The following is a 24,647-nucleotide window of genomic DNA, read 5'->3' as shown; positions in this document are numbered from 1 at the left end:
GTAAAACTTCCCATTCACAATGAAATACATCTTTTAAATGAATAAGTAAACGGAAGCTGACTATTTGGTTTTGTTAGAGGTGCAGAGAAAGCTATGACAGTAAAAGCAGATCTCAAATGTTAATCACCTGTGGCATAGTAGTTAACTCAGAATAATATTGAAATGTTTTTGCATCTGACATTCTCCACAAGCCTGTCTCCTTTTATGTGTATGCATGCAAGTATATAAATTGCTGAATCCATGTCAGTTGTAAAGTAATGGCACTGAGGGCATCATAAATTACCATGGTGATCCTCAGGAGAAGACACTGTCGTATCTGAATGAGTGTTTCACTTCCAGAGTAATGTATGCCTTCATCTGGCCCAGCAGTCAGCATATTGCCCTGTGTTGATGGATATTGTCAGCTGGAAGCTACACTACATTTCACTGCACAATAAACATGGCTGTCAAACCCATATAAAGTGAAATCAATTTATCCTGTATGGTCAGTGCATTTTAAATGAAATTAATGTACTGTGGGTATGGTGGCAAAAAGGTAGCAGATTAGTTATGCATCTTGGGATCTGAGACTTTTCATGTAAGGGGCCATTCTGTCTAGTAGGCCTAAAAGAAGGGATGTTTATAAAATATACTATTTTTGCATGGTCTTCAAATAGTGGCCCCTGTGCCCTCTTTCATGTTTAGAAAAGAATTGATAATATTAGCCAGTTGGGCCCTTTTATCCTGTCTTTTGTTTGCTATAAATGATGATCATATTTGTCAAATAATAGTGCACTTTAATGTTCTAATTTATTACTAGCTCTGACACAAACAAATTTCTACTTAATCAAGGTATCTAGAAATAGAGTAGAAGGGCCAGAGATTGATTGGGTCATGTTGTTCCTGTATAATCACTCCACTGAGCTGAAAGGCTTTACTTTTTCCAGAAAGTGGAAATGTTGGTTTTAATGTATATTTTGCTTCTAAACTTTTGGGAGTAGGCTTTCCTGTTTATGCAGTAGAAGCCGTGGCTGAGGCCATCAGTCCAACCACTTTACATTTAGCTATAGAAGTTTTTCAGTCTATAGGGGGATATTTAGTAGATGCCACATTGCAAAGCATACTTCCGTGTGTCACGCTAGTAGGATTCATGAAAACAAGCAAGAGCTATGTTCATTCATTTATTCATTCATTTACCCAATCATTCATTAATTTAACATAGTTTACTAATTAAAACTCTATATGCCAAGTGCTTTCCTAGAACCTAGGGATACAGCAGTGAATGAGAGCCACTTCTTGCCATATTCTTAAGGAGATTTTCATCTAGAATGTTACTAGCTACAGTCACCTCTTTGGAAATGATCAAATATCAGAGATTTAGATATAGTTTCATATGGGAATGTTTAAGAACTACCCTTAAACAGCAGAAAAACATATCAGGACCCTTGCAATAAATGCCTCTGAGTCTAGTAGTTTGCCTAGAAGTTGAAAACCAATCTTTTACTTAATAAATATTTATTGAATATCTATTATGTGGGAAATCCTGGGGATACAAGAATGAGTACAACATAACCACCAACTTTAGGGGTTTCATATTCCTGAGGATCGAGTGGAAATATTAGAGAGAGATAGTCACATAAACAAGTAATTACTTTGGGGCATGTAGCATAAAAGAAAGAAGAATGAATGCAGCCTGGGGAACATCATTGCAAATGCTGTTCCTATGGCCTGAATTACCCTTCCCATCTGTCTTTACAGCCCTCCCCTGTTCACGTGCTGATCTTTATTCATCCTCCACGACAGAGCTTAGACAACGTGCCTCTCCTAAGAGGCATTAGCTGACTATCTTGTCTGCTGCCCTCTTGGCTCCCTGTTTACTTCAATATTACCGCACCGATTGTACACTCTGTGATAATTGCCTGGGGTCTGTACCCCCTCTGATCTGTGTGCTCTCTAAAAGCGGGGTCTGTTTTATTTACCTTTGCATCCCTAACCACTGGCATAATGCCTAACTCATAGTAACTGCTCAATTAATATTTTGTATTGAATTAATTAACTCGTGAAACATATCACATTTGAATAGGCCTTGAAGGATGAGTGGGACTTGGTGGGATTTCATGAAGAAGGAGGAGAAGGGGCTTCCAGGCCGTGAGAGGAGCAATGGACAGGCATAATATTGTGAGAGAAAATTCTGTTTGAGGTAAAGAGATAGTTTGAAGTGCTGCAATTTTTGGCAAATGAGGCTAAAATGATAGGTGGGAGCCTGCTTTTGAAGGGAGGAACCGCAAGAGGAAAACTCACTCTAAAATAATGCCAGTCATTGCTAAATCACCACCCGCAACTGATGGTAGTAAAAATGTACGAGGTGTACAAAAACAGACAAAATTAACTCTGCCCGGTGTGTCTTTGAGGCCTCCATCAGAAGGGCCTATAGAATTGTCATTTGAAACTGTATTCTTCCAAGAGGTCACTTAAAAAGAAGAGAAGGGCCTAGGGAAAACAGCTGAAGCAGGCGGCAAGCTGTGTTACGTTACTCAGATAATAATGCTTTGCACCCATCTTGTTCTTCCTGCCCTGACGTTACAGGAAGTAAAGCAATGAATGGCTCTGCAGCTAAACTACAGCAGTATTATTGTTGGCCAACAGGAGGCGCCACTGTGGCTGAAGCGCGAGTCTACAGGGATGCCCGCAGCCGGGCCAGCAGCGAGCCACACATCAAGCGACCAATGAATGCTTTCATGGTTTGGGCGAAGGATGAGAGGAGGAAAATCCTTCAGGCCTTCCCCGACATGCATAACTCCAACATTAGCAAAATCTTAGGTGAGTGCAGTCTCTGATGCTGACCTTGTACCCCCCGAGGGCCGGAGAGTGGAAAACAGGGGCATACTCTGACACCTCGGGGAGACTGTGGTTTCCGGACGTTAGACGTAGCTCTGCAAGCTGCCTCGGGAGTCTTCGTCATCATCTCTGTGCCCCCCCCCCCCCCGCAGCATGGCGTTTAGGGTTAGGGTTACACATCACTGGGTGCCAGGGAAGGACGGACTAAAAACTTACTTTGGAGACAGAACTTTTTACGGTCTGTTATATACTGTGAATTTGGCAACTCTGAGAGGTCACTGCTAAACAGGAACCGTGGAGACAAGCTTTATCTCCTCTTACTCAAGCCTTCCAATCTGCACATTGCTGCGAAACCTCAGATCCTATAGTGTTCTGCTCCAGCATTCTTGGGTTCCTATGTTCCTCTGAAAGACGCGTCAGGACCTGGGGTGAGCCCCCCCATAGTGTGAAATTCATGGAGTGTTGAGCAGTGCCTCTAAGGATAACTTTAAAACTTGTAAAATGAAACGGCATTTACTTTAATAAGATATGACTAGTTCGAATTTCAGAGCGGAGAGTTGAACACACAGACCACAGGGCAGAGGCCCATTTTGTGGTCAATTGCCAGAGTGATTCTCCCGCTTCTCAGGATTAAACTCAAGGCTGGTTCTGTGAGCGTAAAGCTCGCCTGCGGCAGATGATCCAGTTTGGAATTATTGTGTTCAGCACACTGACATATTTTATTCAACATGCAGCATTATAGGCAACACGTTTCCTCTTTAAAAAGAAAAAACACAGAAGGCACTGTTCTATTTAAGCTGTCATGATGTGACAAAATCTCAAAAGGAGCCGTTTAAGAAACTGAAAAACATTAGAGACTTAAACTGTGGTTTTCATTTTTTAAATGTTTTGTTCAAAAGCAATAAATATTTAACCTTAGTAAATATCGGTGATCTGGACATACACAAATACACATGTTTTGTCACTGTATAAATAATTTAACTTGATTCTGAGACATGGGGAGGCAGTAACCTCTAAGAAAATTTAAAACATACATAAGATCAAAAAGTGGTGAAATGTTAAAAAAAATAAGTTTTTCCCTTTTGACTTCTGAATTTCAAGATGGATACTAAATGTCATTACAATTAAGCGGGGTGTTATTTTTAGAGTTTCTGAGATATGCGCAGGGATAGTGTTATTCCTTTTCAACTTAAGTACCTTTCAAACCAAAATGCTCCTCAGGATATATTAATTTTTTTTCTAGTTAATAGACATTTAAAAGAAAATCAGTTTTTGTCTGTCCTTGAAATCTGATGCCTTACTTTAAATTTTCTTTTTTTTCTCCCTCCCTTTCTTCCTTCCTTTCTTTCTTTCCTTCTCTTCCTTTCTTTCTTTTTCTTTCTTTCTTTCTTTCTTTCTTTCTTTCTTTCTTTCTTTCTTTCTCTTTTTTCTTTTCTTTTCTTTCTTTTTTTTTTGCCATTCTTATAGCAACATGAGTAAGCTCTCAAATGAGCACAGAACCTCTCTGTTTCCATTTTGGCAGCTGTGGGGAATCTATATTATTGGTGTGCATTCTGTGAAAAAAATTATTAAGAACATAATAAGTGTATTCATGAAAATATACACTTTAGAGCACAAGCATTTCAAGAGTAGCCAGAATCCTCTGTTAACTGGGGCTTTAAAGCTACTGGGAGTCAGCACAACACAGAGAAGCCGATCTGCATAGACTTTCTACACAACTTTTGCACAACAATCAGGAAAGAACAGGGATGGATGTGCTATTAAAGCAGACCAGGATATTGCTGGCTACAGAGAATATTTGTACAACTTTCCATTTGTTTATGTATGAAAAATCTCCACTGAAGAATAGCTAACATCCAGTCAGCACAGCTGTTACCGCTTTATTCACCAGCGAGACACAAAAATGCAATTTGATACACGTAAAAAAACACATCCCTTCTTCGTCGAGTGTTTAGATAATTCCTTATAAACAATATTAGAGAAGTGAATACTTTTCCTTCTTCCTCTATAAACCACATTAAAAATTTTTGTGCTGTCATTGGTACAGCTTTGAATGAACGTTTATAGTACTTGAAAATGGTATATATAATTCCAACTGTACCTTCCGGTTCGAAAGCTAGAGCTTCTTAGGTAAGGTTTAGGCTTTTTAATTACCCGGGGCCAGGGGAGACAGCATGCACAGTGGGTTTTTACATATGGAAGGATATCGACATCTGCTGACATCTTATCACAGAGTAGCTTCCATAAAGATGCTTGGACAAGTGTGGGAGACGTTTGAATCTCTGGAACCAGGAGAGCTTTTTCTAAGAATCCCTGTCAGCCTTGAGAGTATGCTTTGGAAGTTTAGGTTTTTCACCTTTTGAGAGAGGTAGACAGATAGAGGGGGGAAGGACCTTGGCGTAGGAGGTGACCTATAAGCAGCAGAGATGTGTTTTAAAACAATATACCTTTTGTAGCACCAGCTTTAAGTTATCGAAAGACATAATGTGCTAAATGTATCACATACAAAATGATTCTTTGCTCTTCACGTCTGTAAAAGACTACTTGGGAGGCTCGGTGGTATGTGCACAGGTGAGTGAAACAGTGGGAAGGTATATACAGCATTTGCCACCACTATGTTGCCTTGACCACGTGGGTACTGAAGGCTATTTTTATGTTTAGGGTCTCGCTGGAAATCCATGTCCAACCAAGAGAAGCAACCATATTACGAAGAGCAGGCCCGGCTAAGCAAGATCCACTTAGAGAAGTACCCGAACTATAAATACAAACCTCGACCGAAACGCACCTGCATTGTTGATGGCAAAAAGCTCCGGATCGGGGAGTATAAGCAACTGATGAGGTCTCGGAGGCAGGAGATGAGGCAGTTCTTTACTGTGGGGTGAGTGTTCCCGAGAATGTAGCCACCTGGGCTTTCCCTTCCCGGTAGGAAACCGCAGGACGGCTACTGGCAGTGTGTTTGGGAAGGAGATTAGGGAAGGGAGGAGGTCGAGACCTACCCAGGGGCTTGGCTGTGGTGATCTTTGCAGTGTTACACACACACACACACACACACACACACACACACACACACACAGAGTCTTGCAGCTTGGCTCCTGTTCAACAGCGCAAAACAAACCTGGTCGCCCTTCTCCCTGTCTCCCAAACGAGTCGAAGATGTTCCGTGCCCACACACAAAGTTGTTGGTAGTTTATTTAAGCAGACATACAGGGAGAACGAATAAAAACTAACTTAAGAAATCCCCGGAAGCTTTCCAGCTTCTCTGGGTGGTGCTTCTGATTCTAATCACAATAGTCTGCTTTTGTTGTGGGATCTACCACAAGATAATTGGCCTTGACATTGGTTAGAGGACCTCATTTTTGGCATAAGATCCAGAACTCCTGTTGCAGTAAATTATTCTGTGGTGGAAGCAATAACAATGTGGATTTTCTTGCTTAAATCAGAAACTAGACATGTTTTTGATATCTTCAAGTCTGATTTCATGTCATTTTGTTTAAAAATTAGGTAATAGATTTCTGGTATAAATTTCGACTTGGCTGACTGGCTGTCTGCATTGAAAAGAGGCCCCTTGTAACCACAGCAGTGGGGATAAGTGGGGATGCAGATGACTGTAGGTTCCAGCATGCCCAGGCCCAGAAGCACAGGGGGTAACAAACCAGAGGACCTTTCTGGAGGCACTGGCCTGAGGCAGCTGCAGTCGGATTGGGAAGATACTTGGGATAGGCCTTAAGAGAGAGGAGTAAGTAAAAAGGCAGCTGGATTCACTGTTAACCAGGGGGAGCGTGGAGGAGCTATTACATGGCAGGGAAATGGGACAGCTTCCCCTGCAGGTGAGGAAAAGATGTACCTTAGAGGAAAAGTAAAGAACTGTTTATTTTTTAAGGACACTAAAAAAATAACATCTCGGAATAGAAAGTTGGCTTCAGAAGCATGTGTTTAGTAGCATAAAATTAATTTGGAATAGTAAATAGAATACAAAATATAAAAATAAAAGGCCGATGAAAGCCGTCCGGGTCATGAATCTGTGCCCTACCCTAGAGAGTTCTGGAGAAGAGCATGGGCTCCGGAGTTTGACTGCTGAGGTTCAAGCACGGTGCCACCCACCTGGGCAAGTTACTGACCTTCTCTGAGCTTCTGTTTCCTCATGTAACGAATGAAATAAATAACAGTACCTGTCTTGTACAATTGTTGAGAGGATTCAGCGAGGCAGTGCTTTTGAAAATACTTTTATAGTGCTTAGTCCATTATCAATAAAGGTGAGTTTTTATTGTTATCATTACTATTAAATATGGATTTACTATCACAATAAAACTATATTTTATGTTATACCCCAGAGAGTCAATGAGTTTCTTTACACTGTGGCAGAACTTTTTCAAGGTAAAGGGAGTCTTAAGCCACTTTATTTGAGAATCCCAATCTATTAACAGATGAAGCTGTGCCAAAATAGGTCTATCAAATTCTTCTGTATTATAAATGTTTGTATTTTAAAAAATAATGCTTTTAGCACCAGAAGTACAATGAAGTATAAGGAGGCTATTTACTGGCGATTTAGAAACTTTATGAAAAATACCGATTCACGGTGCACTTTGAGAAGCATAGTCACGTAAAACAAAATACACATTTATTTTAACTGTGTGATGAATGTCTTTTTTTAATCCTGTCTCTGAGACTGTATATAATCTCCTTTGAGCAGAGAATCAAAGCTTAAGTTTGAGATCCTTTGTGATTCCCACTCTTTTTTCATGTCATGTCTCTGTGTGTCTAATGGTACAGAACAGGTCTCTTTTGCCATAGTCTGGATGGCTATGAGGTACCATTTTAGTTCCCCGGTACTTATTTGAAGATATGAGATGTGGTCATTCTGTTTGATTAGTTTCCCCTTACTGGAGGCTCCGTTGAAGTCACGCTAAATCAGATACCTCAACACGTGACGACGCGCGTAAGACTCAACAGCATCTACCGTTTATTGTCTACTGTATCCCGTATACTGGCCATTTTAGATAGACAAATCACATAATCCTCCAAATAAGATAAAGAGATCAAGGTCCTGTGGCCGCCCAAAGGTGACAGAGGGTCAAGGTTTAAATCCGAGTCTCTGCCTCCGTCATACCTAACGATTGAGGAGTTGTTCTTACCACAGTGCCCCAAAATATTCCTCATCGCCCCATCGTGGCACAGTTAGGAGCTGCGCTATTTGGAAAAGAACTCCTAGGACCTTTGGTTGTGGCGTGTGATGGCGTTAAAGGAGCTTTGAAATTTAGAGACAAAGGATCCTGTTGCTGGTAGTGTAGGGGGTCCTTTACGGAAAGCTCATTTTACACCGTGGAGTGGGGCTACGGATGTGCAGGCAATGGCCAGAATGTCTTGTTCTTTAATTTTCACTGCTGAGTATTTTCCTCTGCCCACCTTCGGTAATATTTGCAACCTAAAGCCAGGTATTATTTCTACTTAAAGATTCGTATTCTCTTTTAAGTAGTTGTATTTGATAGATTATTAACTCCCTGGGGTTCATCTTTGGAAATTCATCTTCATTAGATGTGAGGTTATTACAAGAGGGAAAAGAAACAAGAAATTCGAAGATTGCTATTGACTTCTTGAAGGAATGGGGGCGAGATCAATTTTTATAGCTGATTTTGAAAAGACATGCATAACTTTCAAGCCAATAAAATTACATACATTGCTCAGCATTGTCATGCATTTTACTGATGGATGATACAACTAAAAGTTCAGCGAGTTAGATTTTTTTCACTCAGCTATTATGAAATAAGTTTACCAATAATATGAAACGGAGTAAGGTTAGCTTTTCCCTTAGATTTAACCCCTTTGATCGACAGGTTAAGTATAAGAACTTTTAAGAATTTTAGTGAGTACTGTTAATGTTGAAATGATATTCTTTAGGGCACATGTACCTACAACATTGTCTTCTCCCAGAGAATTCCGGCCCAACGTACTTCCACTTATTTGAAGTTTATTCAGTAATTTACCTGTGAACTCATAGAGAATTATGCAGGTACTATAAAATATCAAATCTTGGGCTACTTTTTGAATAATAATAATGATAAATTATTGAATACTTGCTAAAGACTGTGATGAGTGATTTATACAGATTATTGCAAATACAACAAAAATACAAGAAGCGCAGTGACATCCTCACTATGGGGCTGAAAAACACAGGGTTCAGAGATGTTCAATGATTTGTCCAAGGCCACACAGCTAGTAAACTGCAGAGGTGAGATTTAAACAGGCTTGTGTGAATGGGAGCCCTGCGACCTTTCCACCCTTACACACTCTCTCACTCGGAGCCTACACACTCTTTGGAGGCTCTGTAGTGCGATAGTTACAGACACTGATTCTGGAACCAGACTGTTCTGTCTCAAGGACCAGATCTGCTTCTTTCTGGCCCTAGCAACTAATACACAGCGCTCTTTAGTCCTCTGAAGTCTCCGCTTGCCCTTGGGAAGCTTATTTGAACTCTCTGTACCTCAATTTCCTCATACATAAAATGGAGAGCTGGCCATAACACCTACAAAATTGGGCCCTTCTGAAGATTGACTAGCTAGGTCTGCCTCAAGTGCTTAGAACAACGTCTGGCACAGAGGAAGCCCAGAATCAGGGCAAATGTTAGTATTCTAGAAAAATAACGCTACACGCCAAGTATGTATCTCATAATATAAAGAATTGTATTCTAGTGCCTTGTGTGGGAAGTGATCTGAAATTTGCCATTTTGATCTTAATCCGAAAGAGGTTGAACCAAGCCTATGACATACTTATAAATATAATTGATTCGCATAGGCTAGCCATACTATTTTCAGTATTGTCCTCCTGTAGAGAAAGCTGGATTAGAGTCTCTAACAGGCAATATAAAAAGATTGCTATTATTTCCATTTCTTACTGCAGTATCAACTACAGAGATGGACGACGCGTAGGCTTATCTCCTAATGAAACAGACTTCGTGGTCTTCATTTAGAAAGGCTGTAAAAGTCTGAAAGATCAGCAAACAAGGGGGATTTGCCAAATTAATACATAAGGGTTTTTTTTTGTTTTTGTTTTTTGTTTTTGTTTTTGTTTTTTTTGCAGTTGGCAAAGCTAGGCTATATTCCAGGAATATTCTTGTGATTTGGAAACCATACAACAATGCTGAGCTCTATCAGGGTCAGCTTTACCCTTTACTTGGGCTGGAAGGAGGGGTTCTTAGCCATCTGTGCTCATATCAGCTTCATGTGTATACTTTTACAAACATCTACAACTTTTGTTTTGATGTGCACATTCATTATTTGTAAAGCCCAGTACTTGCCAGCTATTCCTGTTTGTGAAATCTGCAGTGTTTGAATTTTGACTTTGCAATTGATCTGTAAAGGAAGGAAAAATGCTTTTTAGGAAAGTAATTTCCGATAGACAAAGCTTGAGCCTGCTGGCTGGATTTTCCATTTTGTTAATTGATTGGTCCGTCAATTGGTAAGGGCTTATTTGAAACCACTGATGTGCCCAGCACTGTACTAAATTAATATAGGACATGAAGCATTAATTCTGTACACAATGAGCTTTCAGAGAGTGTTGTAGTCAGAGAAACCAGACGCATACATAAACATATTAGCAAATAATAGTTTGTTATACATACATATACACAGAGTGTGAGAACACATTGCCCAGTGCTGCACATAGTGTATAGTGAAGTACTGATTTTGATCTTATAGACAAGATCAAGCAAAGCTCAGGGAAGGAGAGATTACTATACATTAGGGCTAACCATAGGTCATCCTTGAGGAAGGGGACTTGACGTTTGGGTAGGGTCAGGCTGGTGGAAAGTGGACGTCAAGATTCCTGGGAAGAAGAGCAGGAACACATGGAGGGAAATGCAGAAATGTTCGATAGCTAAAAAAGCGAGGCTAGCCTAGGGGTTATTCCTGGCAGTAAAGAAAAGTAAGAGAGGCAGGGTGGAGCAATATTTTGGAAACCCTTGAAAGCCAAGATTCAGCAACTATAATTAGCCATGCTTACTTGATTTTTTAGTCTTTTATTATGCTGGTAACAATAACGAGAAAGCAAGGCCAGCATGATAGTTAGCTTACGATTTTGCATTCAGAGAATCAGCGGTAACTTGGAAGTGGCCTCAGAAGTCTTACGCTTTAAGTAGCCAGCCGCTGTAGGAGCCCTCTCTGAGTTCTGCTTGAACTATTCTAGGGCCAGAGAGCTCACCACTTCCCAAGGGAGCTAGTTTCTTTGTGGAACATGCCCTAATGCTAGAAAGTTCTTGTCTCTTAACTGAGCAATGATTTACCTTTCTGCTACTTGGTTGCTTAGTTCTAATCCTCTTCTTTGGTCCCTCTTCTAGAGCCAGTCTCTTCCTCATTTATAAAGATAACCACTCAGACATTTAAAGATGGTTATAGTCACATTTCTTCTCCACTATCTTCCCTCGCAAATGTCTAGTCTCATTACATCTTTTCTTCTCTCAAATAGGTTACCCAGCTTTTTCATTTGTTTCCCCCCTCATTCACTAGTTCATTCATTCATTCATTCATTCATTCCATGTACACAACATGGAGTGTGCCTCTGTGTTCCAGGCATTGTCTAAGTTCTAGAGTTGTATCAGTGAAAATTCCTGTCCTCATGAAACTTACATTCCAAGGGGGGAAGTCAGACAACCAATCAATAAATGAATAAATAAATATCAAATATAAATAAGTGCCTTAGAACAAAGTAAAATAGGGAAAGTGTAGGGAGTGTCAGAGGATGGAGCGCAATTTTAAAAAGAGTAGCTGCAGAACCTTACTCAGCAGCTCACACTTGAAGCAAAGGCCCGCGGAATGAGAACAAGCTGGGTCTCTGGGGGAAGAACCGGGCAGGGAGAGGAGCCACTGCTGAGGCCTGGAGGGAAGGTTGCGATTGGCATGTTCAAGAATTAACGAGGCCAGAGTGGTAAGAGCAGAGTGAGTAGGTGGGAAAAGTCAGAGATGTCAGAGAGGTAGCAGGGAGTCAGACTGTGAAAGGACCATCGTGAAGACTGAGTGAGATGGAAAGGCATGGGAGGGTCATGAGCAGAAGAGCACTGTGATGGGACTTAGGTTTTAAAAAGATCACTCTATCTCCTGTGTTGAGTATTGTCTGAAGGGGGCATGGCTGAAATAAGGAGGCAGGCTCTTACTATAAACCAGATTAGGGTTGACGGTGGCCTGGGCCAGATTTAGGGGTGAGGGTAACAAGAAGTGGACGGATTCTGGATGTGTTCCTGATAGCGGACCGCTAGGATTTGCTGATGGACTGCATATAGGGTTTGAGAGGATGTGCAGTTACCGAGGATTGGCCCAGAAAGATGAAGTAATCGTTGACCAAGATCAGAAGGGCCCTGAGAGGAGCAGGTATATGGAGATAATCAGGAGTTCAGTTTCGGACCTATAAGATTGAGATGGTATTTTGACATCCAAATCGAATAAGAAGTTATATACATATATGACTCTGGGATTTAAGAATGTAGTGCTTACTGGACATACAAATTTGAGAGTTATCAGCACCTAGATAATATTCGAAGCTATGAAAAATGGACAAGCTCACCGAGGGAATTGATTGAGATAGAGAAGAGATGAAGTACAAGGACTGATCCTTGGGTACTTCAGAGTTTAGATGTCAGGTTGATAAGGAGGGGAGGGTACATTCAGGAGACGGAGAAGCAATGAGATAGGAAGAAGACCAGAAGACCAGAAAAGAAAGCGGTTCAGCAAGGGGAAAAGTGGCCAACTGTATCAAATGCTGCTTATGGCATAGGTCAAGTAAGAGGAGGACCAAGAACTGACTTCTGAATTTAACAACATGGAGATCATTGGTAGTGTGACCTTTACAAGCTGTATTTCAGTGGAGTGTTGGGAGTGATTGAAGTAGTTTTAGGAATTTAGAAGAAGAAGTGAAGAGAGTGAATATACACAGTGTTTCAAAGAGTTTTGTTTTAAAGGAGATGGAGAGATGGAGCAGGAGCTGGAGGGAATGCGAGTCAAGAGAGAGTTTGTTGTTTTTGTTTTTAAAGTGGGAGAGATTATGGCATGTTTATGTGCTAATGGGAATGATCCAGGAAAGAGGGAAAATAGATCACGCATATGGGAGAGACAGTCACTGGAGAGAGATCCTTAGTAAGCGAGAACAGATAGATTCAGTGAAGAAGCGAAAGGATTGGCCTTACACTGGATTACAAATTCATTCAAAATACAGGAAGGCAGGCAGAGAATTAGAACAGACAGAGGTAGATGAATATGTGATGGCGGGAGCTTGTGAAAAATTTCTTCTGATTACTTCTAATTTCTCCATGAAATGGAAAGCCAGGTCATCAACTGAGAGTGAGGATATGGGAGAAGTTGGGCATCCAAGGAGGGTTGAGAAGGTATGAAATAATTATCTAGGAGAGTAGAATAAGGAGTGGCCTAGGAAAAGTACAACATGATGGCTGAACAGCACCGGAGGCCAATTTGAAATTCATGCTCAAAAATTCAGAGACTAGTACATACGCACGGTAGTGTGTTCTGCAGCCAAGTGCAGCTGCGTGGGAGTGCTCACGAGCAGGCAGGGAGTTCGTGTAAGGGAGGGGAGAGGACCTGTGAGACAGTGACTAACCACAGGATTTATCCTGGCTAAAGAGGTAAAGTCAGGACAGCGAGGGGGAGGGACAGGAGAACAGCAAAAATTGGTCGAAGGATCAAGGAGTTGCAGATGCCCATAGGGTGGGAGAATTATTGAACTGGGGTTTTAGAGGAAGAAAACTAGAAAGATAAGATGTGGTGGTCAGAGAGTGGGATGTTTAAAATGGAGAACAGGGTGGGGTTACAGCTGGAAATGACAAGGTCTGCTGACACAGGAAGGGGGCCAGATCATCACCGCGGAGAGGAGGTCAAGAAATTGAGGTAGCAAGGTGTTGAAATTCTCACCTCCGTGGATAGTGAGTCATCAAGAATTACGGCAGGAGAAATGTTGGAGAGGGAGTGACAGTAAGCCAGGAGCTAACATCTTTAAGGAATGAGGGGCGATGACCAGGAGGAAGTAGATAGGGGGTCAGCGGGTGACAGTCTGGTATCCCTCTACCACCAGTAGCAAGCTTCTGAATATCAGGTGCCTCACTCCAGAAAGCAAGTTGTACAGATGTTTTATTTGTTTGTTTGTTTTCAGTGTTCCATTACCAACTTAATGTCCAAGTATTGTTAAATATGTGGAGCCCAGTTTAGAAGAGGTTGATTCTGATTCATATTGCCAAGTAGTTTTCTGATCGTGTGAGCTTGCCTTTCTCGCCCTAATCTTGATATCCAGTAGGGAATTTGCAACATTAAGAAAGGGTTCTGCTCGTATGGCCTTGGACAAACAATTTAAACTCTCTGAAACTTAGTTGGTAACTTCATCAGTAAAGAGGGGAAATAATATTCGCTTCTTAGGCTTATCATGAGGATTAAAGAAGATAGTGTGAAAGCATCTAAGCATTGTCTCCAGCACAAAACAGAAACTCAATTAAAATTTATTTAATAGATCAATACATATAGATATTTTGATTAAAAAATACTGCAAAACCGACCATCTATTCTTTCTAAAAAGAGAACGTCCTTTATGAAAAGAAAGTGTACCATTAGTTTGTGTATGGTATGTAGAGTTTATGTTATAGACTAGCTCACCAAATAGGGAAATCTGTAAAATGTGTTAATATTGCAATAAAAGTTTTTACTCTACACTCATTATGTGATTAAGGCAAAAATATTTTTATTGCAATTATCCAAGTTTCAGTAAAAAATTTAATGAGGCATTCACTGCCTTGGGCGGGCTAGCATGAAATTTAATTTGTGTTAATTGGCCCAAAAGTTAAGAAGCAGAAGTATACTGTTTTTAGAATTTGATTCTGTGAGAGGGAAACCAGTATCTTATGAGATGTTTCTATGCAGAGATATAGTTCCTCTATCATCTTCTTCAGGCAATAAAAAAAAAAAAAATCACCCCGAGCATCATAGAAAATGGATCAGTATCAGGTGCTTAGTGCCAACTGCGTACCAGCAGGATCTATAGAAATCAGAAATGTTCATGAGACACCGTAAGCATAGTGTATTTGTATATTGAGTATCTATAGAGGAAAGACTGATAGAATTCAAGTCAAGTGGCCTAGCTTCAAAGGCTTGGTTCTGCTGGTTGTTGAATGCAGGGCTTCAAACAAGCCCTTACTTTCTTCATCTGAAACCTGGGCATGACAGCACCTCATGGGGTTGCCATGTTAATGGAATGAGGTAATGTATACGAAAATATTCGATATATTATGTTAGAGGTGAAGGAATCCTTGTCACGCCTTCTGGAGACTGGAAGAGGTTGTTAAAGATAGCATTACGAGGTACCTCACAGAGCGATTCTAGGTCATTTCTGTCATTTTTCCTTTTACCAGGCTGGAAGGCATGCAGGGCTTTTTGAGAAAATTATCCCAGAAATGTCAAAGAATAGCTGGTAACTAAGCTACTTCTCTATAGATTCAGGGTATTTTTCTGACTGAGGTGGATAGAAAGATTTGACGATTCTGTAGAACAGGGTCAAGAAGAACAATTCAATGGATGGACTGACCTGAAGTTGTGAATATTAAAAGGCGAAAGGACCTTCCAAGACTTCCCTGACCCCCAGCTCTTATAAACATGTGGAAAGTGAAGCTCAGAAAGGATAGTTACAGTGATATTTTGAAATGAATTTAAATTGTAATTATTGTCCATTAAGGTTGAGGAATGCTTGGTAAATATTGCAACCAAGAGAATATTGTTTCAGTCATAGTCTGTGAGCTTGGTGTTGTAGGTCTTTAATTCTTTCAACCGATTACAGCCCCTCAAGGGAAATTGAGAGGCGGGTAGCAAAGGCTCCCTGTAGAGGGAGAGACCGACTTCATACAGGGTCTGGTAAGCTTATTTGAACTAGAGTACCGTTCTGACAGAATGATCTGGTGTGACCCAGCCTTGGCACCCGCTAGGATCTGGGATGAGGCAATGTGTGTTATTCTGATAAGTTGCAGGGCTCTTGCTGCTCTTCAGTCCTGACTCCTCTAACCCAGCGCCGGGCCAGGGCCTCGGGAGTAATGACGTCCAAGATGATCCTTCCATGATTATGAAAATAGAAGCTCCTTAAAGGAGCGTCCCTACAAGTTCAGCCACAGAAGTCGGTAGACATTTGCATGGATACCAAGTCTGACTCTCTTGGACATACTTGATCCTTTCTCCCCTTGATCTTCCCTTTGCACAGTTCTCAAGCCAAGGTGAAGACACACGCCTGCTTAACAGTGGCATTAATGTATGTCTCGTGCTACCGGTCATTTTGTTGTATCATCCTGGGAGATCTTAAAAAATGATGTCACATGTAACTTTTGGAATTGACTACCGCATTTGTTTCAAATGCGCAGTGTTATTCAAGCTTTGCCCTATGTAATGTTGTAAGAACCCTGCTTTTATGTTTCAAAACCATCGATAAATTGCTCCATGGTATTGCTTAATGCCCAACCATAGCATCGGGAGCTGTGCAGGACTCCTCCAGGGAGCACCTTTGTCCCGTTTTGCCATCTGCTTAGAATGTCAGACAGAGCCCTCTTTTGGAATGTGTGGGGGAGGAATTCCAGTGCCACCCGGAAGAACAGATAGAGAGAGAGTTCGTCCTGTTTTATTTTATTTTTTGAATCCATACAGGCAGCAGCCTCAGATTCCAATCACCACAGGAACGGGTGTTGTGTATCCTGGTGCTATTACTATGGCAACTACCACACCGTCACCTCAGATGACATCTGACTGCTCTAGCACCTCGGCCAGCCCGGAGCCCAGCCTCCCGGTCATCCAGAGCACTTACGGCATGAAGACGGACGGCGGGAGCCTAGCTGGAAACGAGATGATTAATGGAGAAGATGAAATAGAAATGTATGACGACTATGAGGATGATCCCAAATCAGACTATAGCAGTGAAAATGAAGCCCCGGAAGCTGTCAGTGCCAACTGAGGAGTGTTTGTTTGCTGAATTAAAATACTTTGACATTTCACCTCCCCTCCCCCAACAAAAAGTTCTTAAAGAGCCCGCATGCATTTGTGGCTCCACAATTACATCAGCAGAATGGTCTTAATTGTTTCGTAAAGTGTGAGACAGATTAAGTTTTCCCGGATTTTTCATGAACTTGAGTTTTTGTCGTTATTGTTATTGTTGTTGTTGTTGTTTTTTTAATTTAGGTGAAGACATATTAAATATGAGACACCAGGACTTGAAAATTTATCTCAACCCATAGCTGTCTTACAAGTCTTATATTTTTGTCTTACTTTTTTTTTTTTTTCCTTTTGGATGTTGATAAAGGTTTAAGTTACTGTTTTAGATGGGGTTAAACATTCTCACTCAGGTATGCTGTGCCGGCCTACAGGTTGTGAATGTGTTTTATTCTGAATTATCTGAGAGAACAACTGAGGATTTCGTATCGCGAAGCAGAGCAAGTCCACAGCGCGTGCAGCTGCGTGCAGAGCCTATTCAAAAGGCCTCGGAATTCCATTTGTCCGTGTGTAGAGTTAAACTTTGAATGTGCCAAACTTTTCTCAGAACTTTTGAATCTTCATATTTTGAAAGTCTTAAAGGAGACACTGCGAAGTCTTAGACAATCTTTGGCATCTTAAGATAAAATAGCAAACCATACATTTTTTTTTCCAGAAAATGGTAAAGTACTCAGGAATCTGGAGACGAGATATTGTAAGGAATGAACAAGGTTGCCACAGTGCACGTACCCAATCGTGTTTGCCTCTTGATGTGCCATCAGTGCGTGCGTGACGCGTTGCGACGCGCACCAGAGCGTTCACCACACCAGATACCCACGCGGTGGTCTTCTCTGCCGGAGACCACCTCTCACTACATCCATTATCCCTTCGCCTTTAACCCTGACATTCAGTCTTAACACATTTTCTCTTAAATAATTTATTCATTCCAGAATGTCAAGGGTCCACTTACTATTTATTTGAAAAAAAATGTTGGTGGCATTAATTTAATAATTCTTGTTTTTCACCCTCCTTCCCTGAAGATCTTTTCAGCCCCTTTCACCTCCTTCTCCTGCTACATACAAAAGATGTACATAGCGATTTTATGTCCCCAGAGCATCTGGAAGCATTTCTGAAACAAGATTCTGTTAAATCCTGAAATTGTTTTTAAACAGAAGTGTGTATCTGGCTGCAGGGCCAGGTATTCGGACGCAGGCGTAGAGTCTTACACTTCAACAGGTGTGCCCCCGAGGTTCCCGTGACCTCAAGGCTTTTGCCAGAATTTCCCTCTACTTCAGTTTAGCAACAGTGGTAGGATCTGCATCCGCGGCATTTCCCCTAAATGCCATTCGGCAGCAAGGGTCAGCAGTGGTGACTGCCAGGCAGGAGGGTCCCACAGCCAAGTCTAAAGCCCAAGGTTGTGGACCACGGAGGAGGCCACGGCGATGCTGTCATGGGCTGGCACCGCCACACTGAGTTGCCTTGTCGCATCTGGCACACCTAGGGAGGTTTTTCTTTGCAAAATCCCCAGGATTCGAGAAGCCACATGAATAGCCTCAAGGCAAAGATAGAGGCAAAGAGTCATGATACATCCAGAGAATGAAAGAAAAACGTAGGGAAGGAGAAGGAGGGGAAATACATTCCCTATAGGAGATGTTCCTACTGTTAACTCTGGGGAACAGATGACTCCAGGGCAGCAGGTGAGCTCCTCTGCCTCCCTCCCTCCATCGCTGGCCACGTGAGGGGGAGGGGCATGCCTCCCTGTGAACACGAGTAACAGCACTGGTCGCTGGAGGATTTCTCTGGAGATGTGCTGATGGGCTGGGAGGCAGCGAGGTTTCCTTCTGCTCTCCTATCTACTGGGAGCTCAGCCATGCCATTTTGACCTTCCTGAAACCAGGACTGACTGCCTACGGTGGGGGAGGGAGCCTCACCTGGAGTGGTTCAACGGGAAAATGTCAGTTCATGGGACAGTTCACCTCACGGGACAACCCAGAATCTGATCACCAGGACATAGGAACGGCCCCATCAGATTTCTTGAGCCATTTTGTCACTTGGAAGAAAATAGTGTACCTTCATATTTATTTAAGGAGTGCTCAAGGCCATACCTACTAGCAATAAATAGGTCTAGCCAAGATGTTACTGGTTGTGTCATTAGCTGGGAGTGCTCTCCATAAGCTGACTAAGGTACTGATAGGAATGTTTCGTTCTTAGTTTGGTTGGGGATTGGAACTTTGTTTTTGTACATTTGTTTCAAATGAGGAGGAGGTCATTTTTTCTCAAAAAATGAATATTTATTATTGTCTTACTGATTTCTTTTGGTTTATATACCTCTCCTCCTCGCTTCATACTCATGTTTTTTTCTCTTTCTCTTTGACTCTTGCTTTTGCTCTCTCCTCCTTTTTTTTTTATTTTGCCGCATAGGTAGAGTGCTGTATGGCTAGCATTGTATTGTATGTAATTAATTTTGCACAAAGGCAAACATTTAGAATAGTAGGTTAATTTTGTTTGTTTTTATGACCATGCCAAAATAATATTCTGGGCTGGTGGAGAACAAAGGACTGTTCTTTAGGACTGAAACTTGATTTTGCTTGTAGTTAAAAAAAAGAAAGAAAGAAAGAAAGAAAGAAAGAAAGAAAGAAAGAAAGAAAGAGAGAAAGAAAGAAAGAAAGAAAAAAAAAGCAACAAAAAACACACACACTCACAGATGTTGTTTCGTAAGTGTTATAAGCACTGGATATAAATGGTATTTTTTATCACTTCTGACTAATGTGAAACTGTTGTACGAAAACGACCTGAACAAAAGTCATCTGTTTCGACTCGTGTGGGCTTGCCTCACAGTTGCCGGATTTGAGTCATTTTTATGTCTTGTTATTTCAGTTATTTATGCAAAATACATGTGTGTATGAACACTTTGTTTTGGCCCCAGCTCTGCCTCAGTACCGGGGTGCAGTTACTTCTAGCCGGGTTCTGAAGGGTGAAAGGCTATTCAGGAATGATCTGATTGGAAACGTCTCTTTCATTGGGTCAAACAGTGATGCTGTATTTGAATCTAAATTCTGCGTACAAGCAGCCTATTCTATTTATTAGCCAAGTTTGGCTCTAAATATCCATGGAAATTAAGAATGACAATCACAGGGATCACTTCGTTTTCTTTTCAGTGGGGCTTAAACAAAGTTTTTATGACTTTACCATCTCATTTTAGATGTTTCTAATTGTGTAAATATAACATAGAAATAGAATTTATTTTTGGTTCATGAATACTTAGATATAAGTTATGTATTTCCTTTTCGTTCTCTATCCATATATGTTGGTCCAGACTGGGAGTTGACGAGTCACTGTACCTCATGGGGATAGGGAACTAGCAGCCACAGTGAGAGGGCGGCCACAGTTCCACCTGCCGCAGGGGCGGTCAGACCCTTCTCTCGGGTTCCCGTGCAGTTTGGAACCCACCGTCCGCAGACTCAGACTCTTACTTATTTTTTTATTATAGAAAGTCGATGAATTGAACGTACTAAATTTCCAGGACAGCTGGGGGAGAGTCTGTTTGCTTTTGGAAGTCCCACATAAATCTTACAAGGTAGTTCTGTGACCATTTAATAGCAAGAAGCATGAATGCCATTCTACAGGTGAAAATCTGCCTCTGAGATTGACCGTTAATAAAAGCCCTACCATGCCAATTAGATTAAAGAATGCCCATCCACTGTTTTCCGTGCTTCCTCTTTCATAGTCTCTTCAAATCAAAGACAAATCATCTCCATGTTGTTAAAGAACTTATAGGATCAGGATTTTCCTTGTCACTTAGAATAGGGACACTAGCCCACGATCCTCTCCTAAAAAATGGACCATATGGGATAGGAGGGAAGGAAGGAAAGAAGGAAGGAAGGAAGGAAAGAAAGGAAGGAAAGGAAGAAAGAAAAGAAGGAAGGAAGGCAGAGAAAGAAAGAAAGGAAGGAAGGCAGAGAAAGAACAGGAGAAAGAAAAGGTCAATCCGTGGACAGGAGCCCCCGGGCAGGCGGTCACTCCATTCCCTTGGCGGAGGCGATGCGGTACCTTTTCTGGGAAGGTGGGGACATTTGTCATCTGCACGTGTATACAGCTCGATCTTTGGGGAGCGCATCAGTTTGCTTCATTTGGTATGTGATACTCCCCAGCCTTGTCCTCAGGCCTGATTCAATATGCCAGGGTCCTGCCTCGGTCTCCCAGGCCAAGTTCTAAATTCAGGTGTGGGCTCACAGCTCTGTTGAGCTTGTCAAATTCTGGCCTCCCCTGAACGTTAGCCCCGCTGGAGCCCGGGGTGTTTGAAAAGGGTGTGATCACTCTAGGGCTGAAATTAAAGGCTTCTTTCTTTTCCTTATGAGGCCAGGCTGCTTCTTCGGAGCACACCCTCCCGAGCCAGGGGCACAGGCACTAGCTGAAAGCCGGGATTGTTCCGAGGAAGCCCATCTAGCCCCAGTGGGAAGGCAGCCTGGTCACTTGCACACCACAGGCAGAGGCTGCTTCTCTCAATTTACTCATTTTGCAAAGAGCTGACCTCTACCTACTCATTAGGGAAAGGAAAAAGAATCACTTAGTAGTTTTAAACCATGTGAGAAGTCCTGTACCAAGTGCCAACAACTACAAAGAATGCAGCTAGAGGAATGTATTGAAATTATTACTGGGTCTTCCTTTATAATGAGAAACTGACAAGAATGGTTGCTGTAGCCTTGCCTGACTTTGTGCACGTTTGTCTAAGGACTGAGTTGGCACTTAAGCTCACTTCTCAAAGTATAATAATATTGTATGACCTCATTTGTCCTTTTACAGAAGCACTTGCATCATTTCCTTAAGTCATCTGCCCCCTGACATGTTTTCTTCCTTAATAAACAACTTCTGTCTGTTATTCCTGCCGATTATGTCCTGTTTCTGATGCCACATACTGTTGAGCGTAACCCTCTGCTAATATCATTGGAAATGTTGATATGCAAATACATTTCCTTTTCATCCCCATCCCATCTTTCCTTCTGGGGACAGATTGCTTTCCAAAAGCTCAGACCGTGTATTAGGAATGCTGGTACCTTTGGGGCGGGGCTGGGGGCGTGCGGGGGGAGGGAGCAGAAAGGCGATGTTTAGCACAGATACTCTTCCACCTGGTGTCCGTGGCTATATGAACGCGTGACGGCAACTCAGTGACATAGCTTGCTCAGTAGTTTCTTATTCCTGAAGAACCACAAGCATAAGGTGAGGCCTCAGTGCTGGTGCTCTTGGAGTATGGGGAATGTGCAAATATTTAACTGTTTTGTATGCTGCACATTGCAGATCTGCTCATGTGCATTCTCCGTTTGTCTTCCTTTGTCATATGTGTTTTTGCTTTTTTGAAAGTGCAGTCTTTATCGTACCCTTCTCCAGCTTGTAGCAAATTAGAATGCTTAGCATTTATGTTCATTCATTATTGTATTTGCCATGTAAAATTTTTATTACCTTAGACAAGCTTATAAGCTGTTACTACATAACTTATCTTACTGTAACTCTTTTATTTCCCGACCTTGTAATTTGTTTGTGATGTATATTGTGAGATTGTATTCTATGTTAATTTAATCAGCACAATTCACTGACATGCTGGACTGACATGCTGGCTGCTGTTTCAAAGTGTAAAGTTCGCGTAGGGCTGTCGGGACAACTGCAGCTTGTTGTCAAGGTACTGTGCTCCGGTTCCTCGAGCGACACTGCGGGTGTGGCCCCTTAGGATGCTAAGGGCAAGTACTGCAGCCTCGAGCAAATTTAACTGCAGATTTTCTTTGTAGACATTCTATGTATAACGCAGGTACCTACTTGGCCCATGGCTGGTAACGATTTGGGCAATTAGAAAACACAAAAACCAGAAAAACTAGTGTCTATTGCTGCTTTGAATATGTTTGAAAGTCTGAAAATGTAAATAATTTATCAAAAAAAAATCTTGTACAGTCCAGTGTAAAGTTTTTAAATGACCTTAAGGGTTGCCATCACATGTCTCTCACACTCTCCTCTTGATAATGGGAAAAAAAAGTTTGCTAAGGATTAAAGAAATGGGAAAAGAAAAAAAAGAATCTCTTCAAATTTAAAGGAATGAATCATTGTTCTTAGCTTTGTTGCATACACACATTTCTTGGATTTCGTTGTGCAGTATTGACGTGAGATAAACTCGACATTGAATAATCTTTCAGTGGTACTTTTCAAAGTCTTCCCCTCCTCTGCCTCATAATTAAGGGAAAAGACAAAATTGAAAGACACACTGTCTTTATCCTGGTGTAGGTTGGCACCTTAGCTACTTTTTTTTTTTTTCTTTTTGCACAAGGTGCTTTCCTGATATGTTAAACATGCCATCTTTGGGTGATAACGTGTATGCCGTGAAGGGGCCTGGGCCCCTCAGGGGAGTGTCTATAAGAACTGCCTATTTATGCTCATTTACCTCAAGACTGTCCTCTCTACCCTTAATCTAGTCGTCATCACTCCATCTTTTGTACTGCTGTTGACACTTACAAATTAAAGATAAATTTTGTTTTATGACCTCTGTGTACGGCCTTGTCTGTGCCCTGGACACTGTTCCCACCGTGGAGCCCAGGGAAGGCCCGGGCTTGCCCCCCCCCCCCCCGCTGCTGGAGCCCGCGGAGCTCTCGGCTCCCGGGCCTCGCCCCTGCCCGGCTGGGAGGGAGGTCTCAGAACGGCTTCAAACCCCTCGGCCTGGAAAGACTGTCTGCTTTTGTCATTGTGGAGCATACGGCGTGGCAGGAAATGCTTGTGGATTCAGACGGTAGGAACGGGATCCAAGGTGGATTTTTGTCAAGAGAAGATGAGAGAGATGTCACTTCCCATTTGCCTGACTTCTGCGTGACAGCAAAACAGTTTATAAAAGCTCCCAGCATCCTGGGGTATGAACCAATCTCCAGGGCCAGCCTCTCATCTGACACCAACCTCTATGAGCCTAGCAGCCGCCACGAGTGGAAAATGCCGCCCTTCTGGAACCTTTGCCTCTGCCATGGTTGGGAGTGGTTGGCCAATTATCTCAGTTGCTCCTGCCTCGGAGAAGGAGAGCTCTCACGCCGATGTCCAGACAGCAGTTGGACTGGGAGTGAAACCCTGCTCCAAGTGGTATCAGCTTCGAGGAGTCTAAGGGATGGAGGTGGGGTAGCGGGCTGGAGGGAGCCAGCCCTGGAAGGAGACTGGCCCACCCAGCCGAGCCGCTGCGTGGAAGCCAGAGGTTAGTGACCAACGCCTGGAGAGCGAGACAAAGACGGGGGCGGAGGGGGGTACGGGGGGAGGCCCAGCAACTCTTTTTCGGTACTTCCTATGAAAACTGAGTCATTAGAGAAAAGACATGGATTTGCGGAGCTTTTCTTTATCACAGTCAGATTGTATGTTTGATACGGCTGTCCTGAAAGTCTAACTTGGCCGTGACCCTCCCTCCTGCCCTGTGGCTTCTTAAAAGCCCAGGTAAACATCGGGCATTGCTTTGGAGTCCCACCAACCTGACTCCGTCGCTTGCCAGCTGTCTGACCTTCCCCAAGTGAGTCCTGAGTTGTCGCCTCTGTAAAACAGGGTAAGAATCCCTGCCTCTCAGGGCTGTCGGGGGAATTAGATGGCACGTGTACAACAGGCCTACACACAGAGCACACGGATAAAGCCTGCCTCGGCTGATCAGAGAATGTCTGAGCTTGAGGAGAGCATCGGTGTCACAGGCTGAGCAAACCGAGGGACTTGCCTGAGGCCTTAATTCAGAACCTGGTCACATGCGCGGTCACAGAACCTTCCTGCAACACCCCCCCCCCCGCCCCCCACCGCCCAGGGCACAGGCTTTTCTCCTTCCCAGTGCAGCCTTACTACAGCCTTCGGTCT

At 42.4% G+C, this 24,647-nt stretch overlaps 1 protein-coding gene across 50 annotated transcripts in view; it reads left to right on the top strand.

Annotated features, from left to right (window-relative positions):
* SOX6 (SRY-box transcription factor 6) overlaps positions 1-23,321 on the top strand; it is a 586,648-nt gene extending 563,327 nt beyond the window's left edge. For 46 of the 50 annotated variants that reach the window (XM_087855313.1, XM_087855321.1, XM_087855326.1 and 43 more), the window contains 3 exons: positions 2,566-2,799; positions 5,479-5,695; positions 16,482-23,321. In XM_087855313.1, the coding sequence (XP_087711439.1) occupies positions 2,566-2,799; positions 5,479-5,695; positions 16,482-16,785 (755 nt within the window). In that variant the 3' untranslated portion in view covers positions 16,786-23,321. The remainder of the gene's footprint in view (positions 1-2,565; positions 2,800-5,478; positions 5,696-16,481) is intronic. The other 4 variants (XM_045796557.2, XM_087855327.1, XM_045796563.2 and 1 more) reach the window with 1 other exon arrangement.
* Positions 23,322-24,647: the final 1,326 nt, after the last annotated feature.

This window comes from Ursus americanus, chromosome 24, assembly GCF_024610735.1.
Source record: "Ursus americanus isolate L20-20 chromosome 24, mUrsAme1.1.p, whole genome shotgun sequence".
NCBI classification, from domain to species: domain Eukaryota; kingdom Metazoa; phylum Chordata; class Mammalia; order Carnivora; family Ursidae; genus Ursus; species Ursus americanus.
Note: the sequence above shows the minus strand (reverse complement) of the source record. Positions and strands in the feature narration are given on the sequence as shown.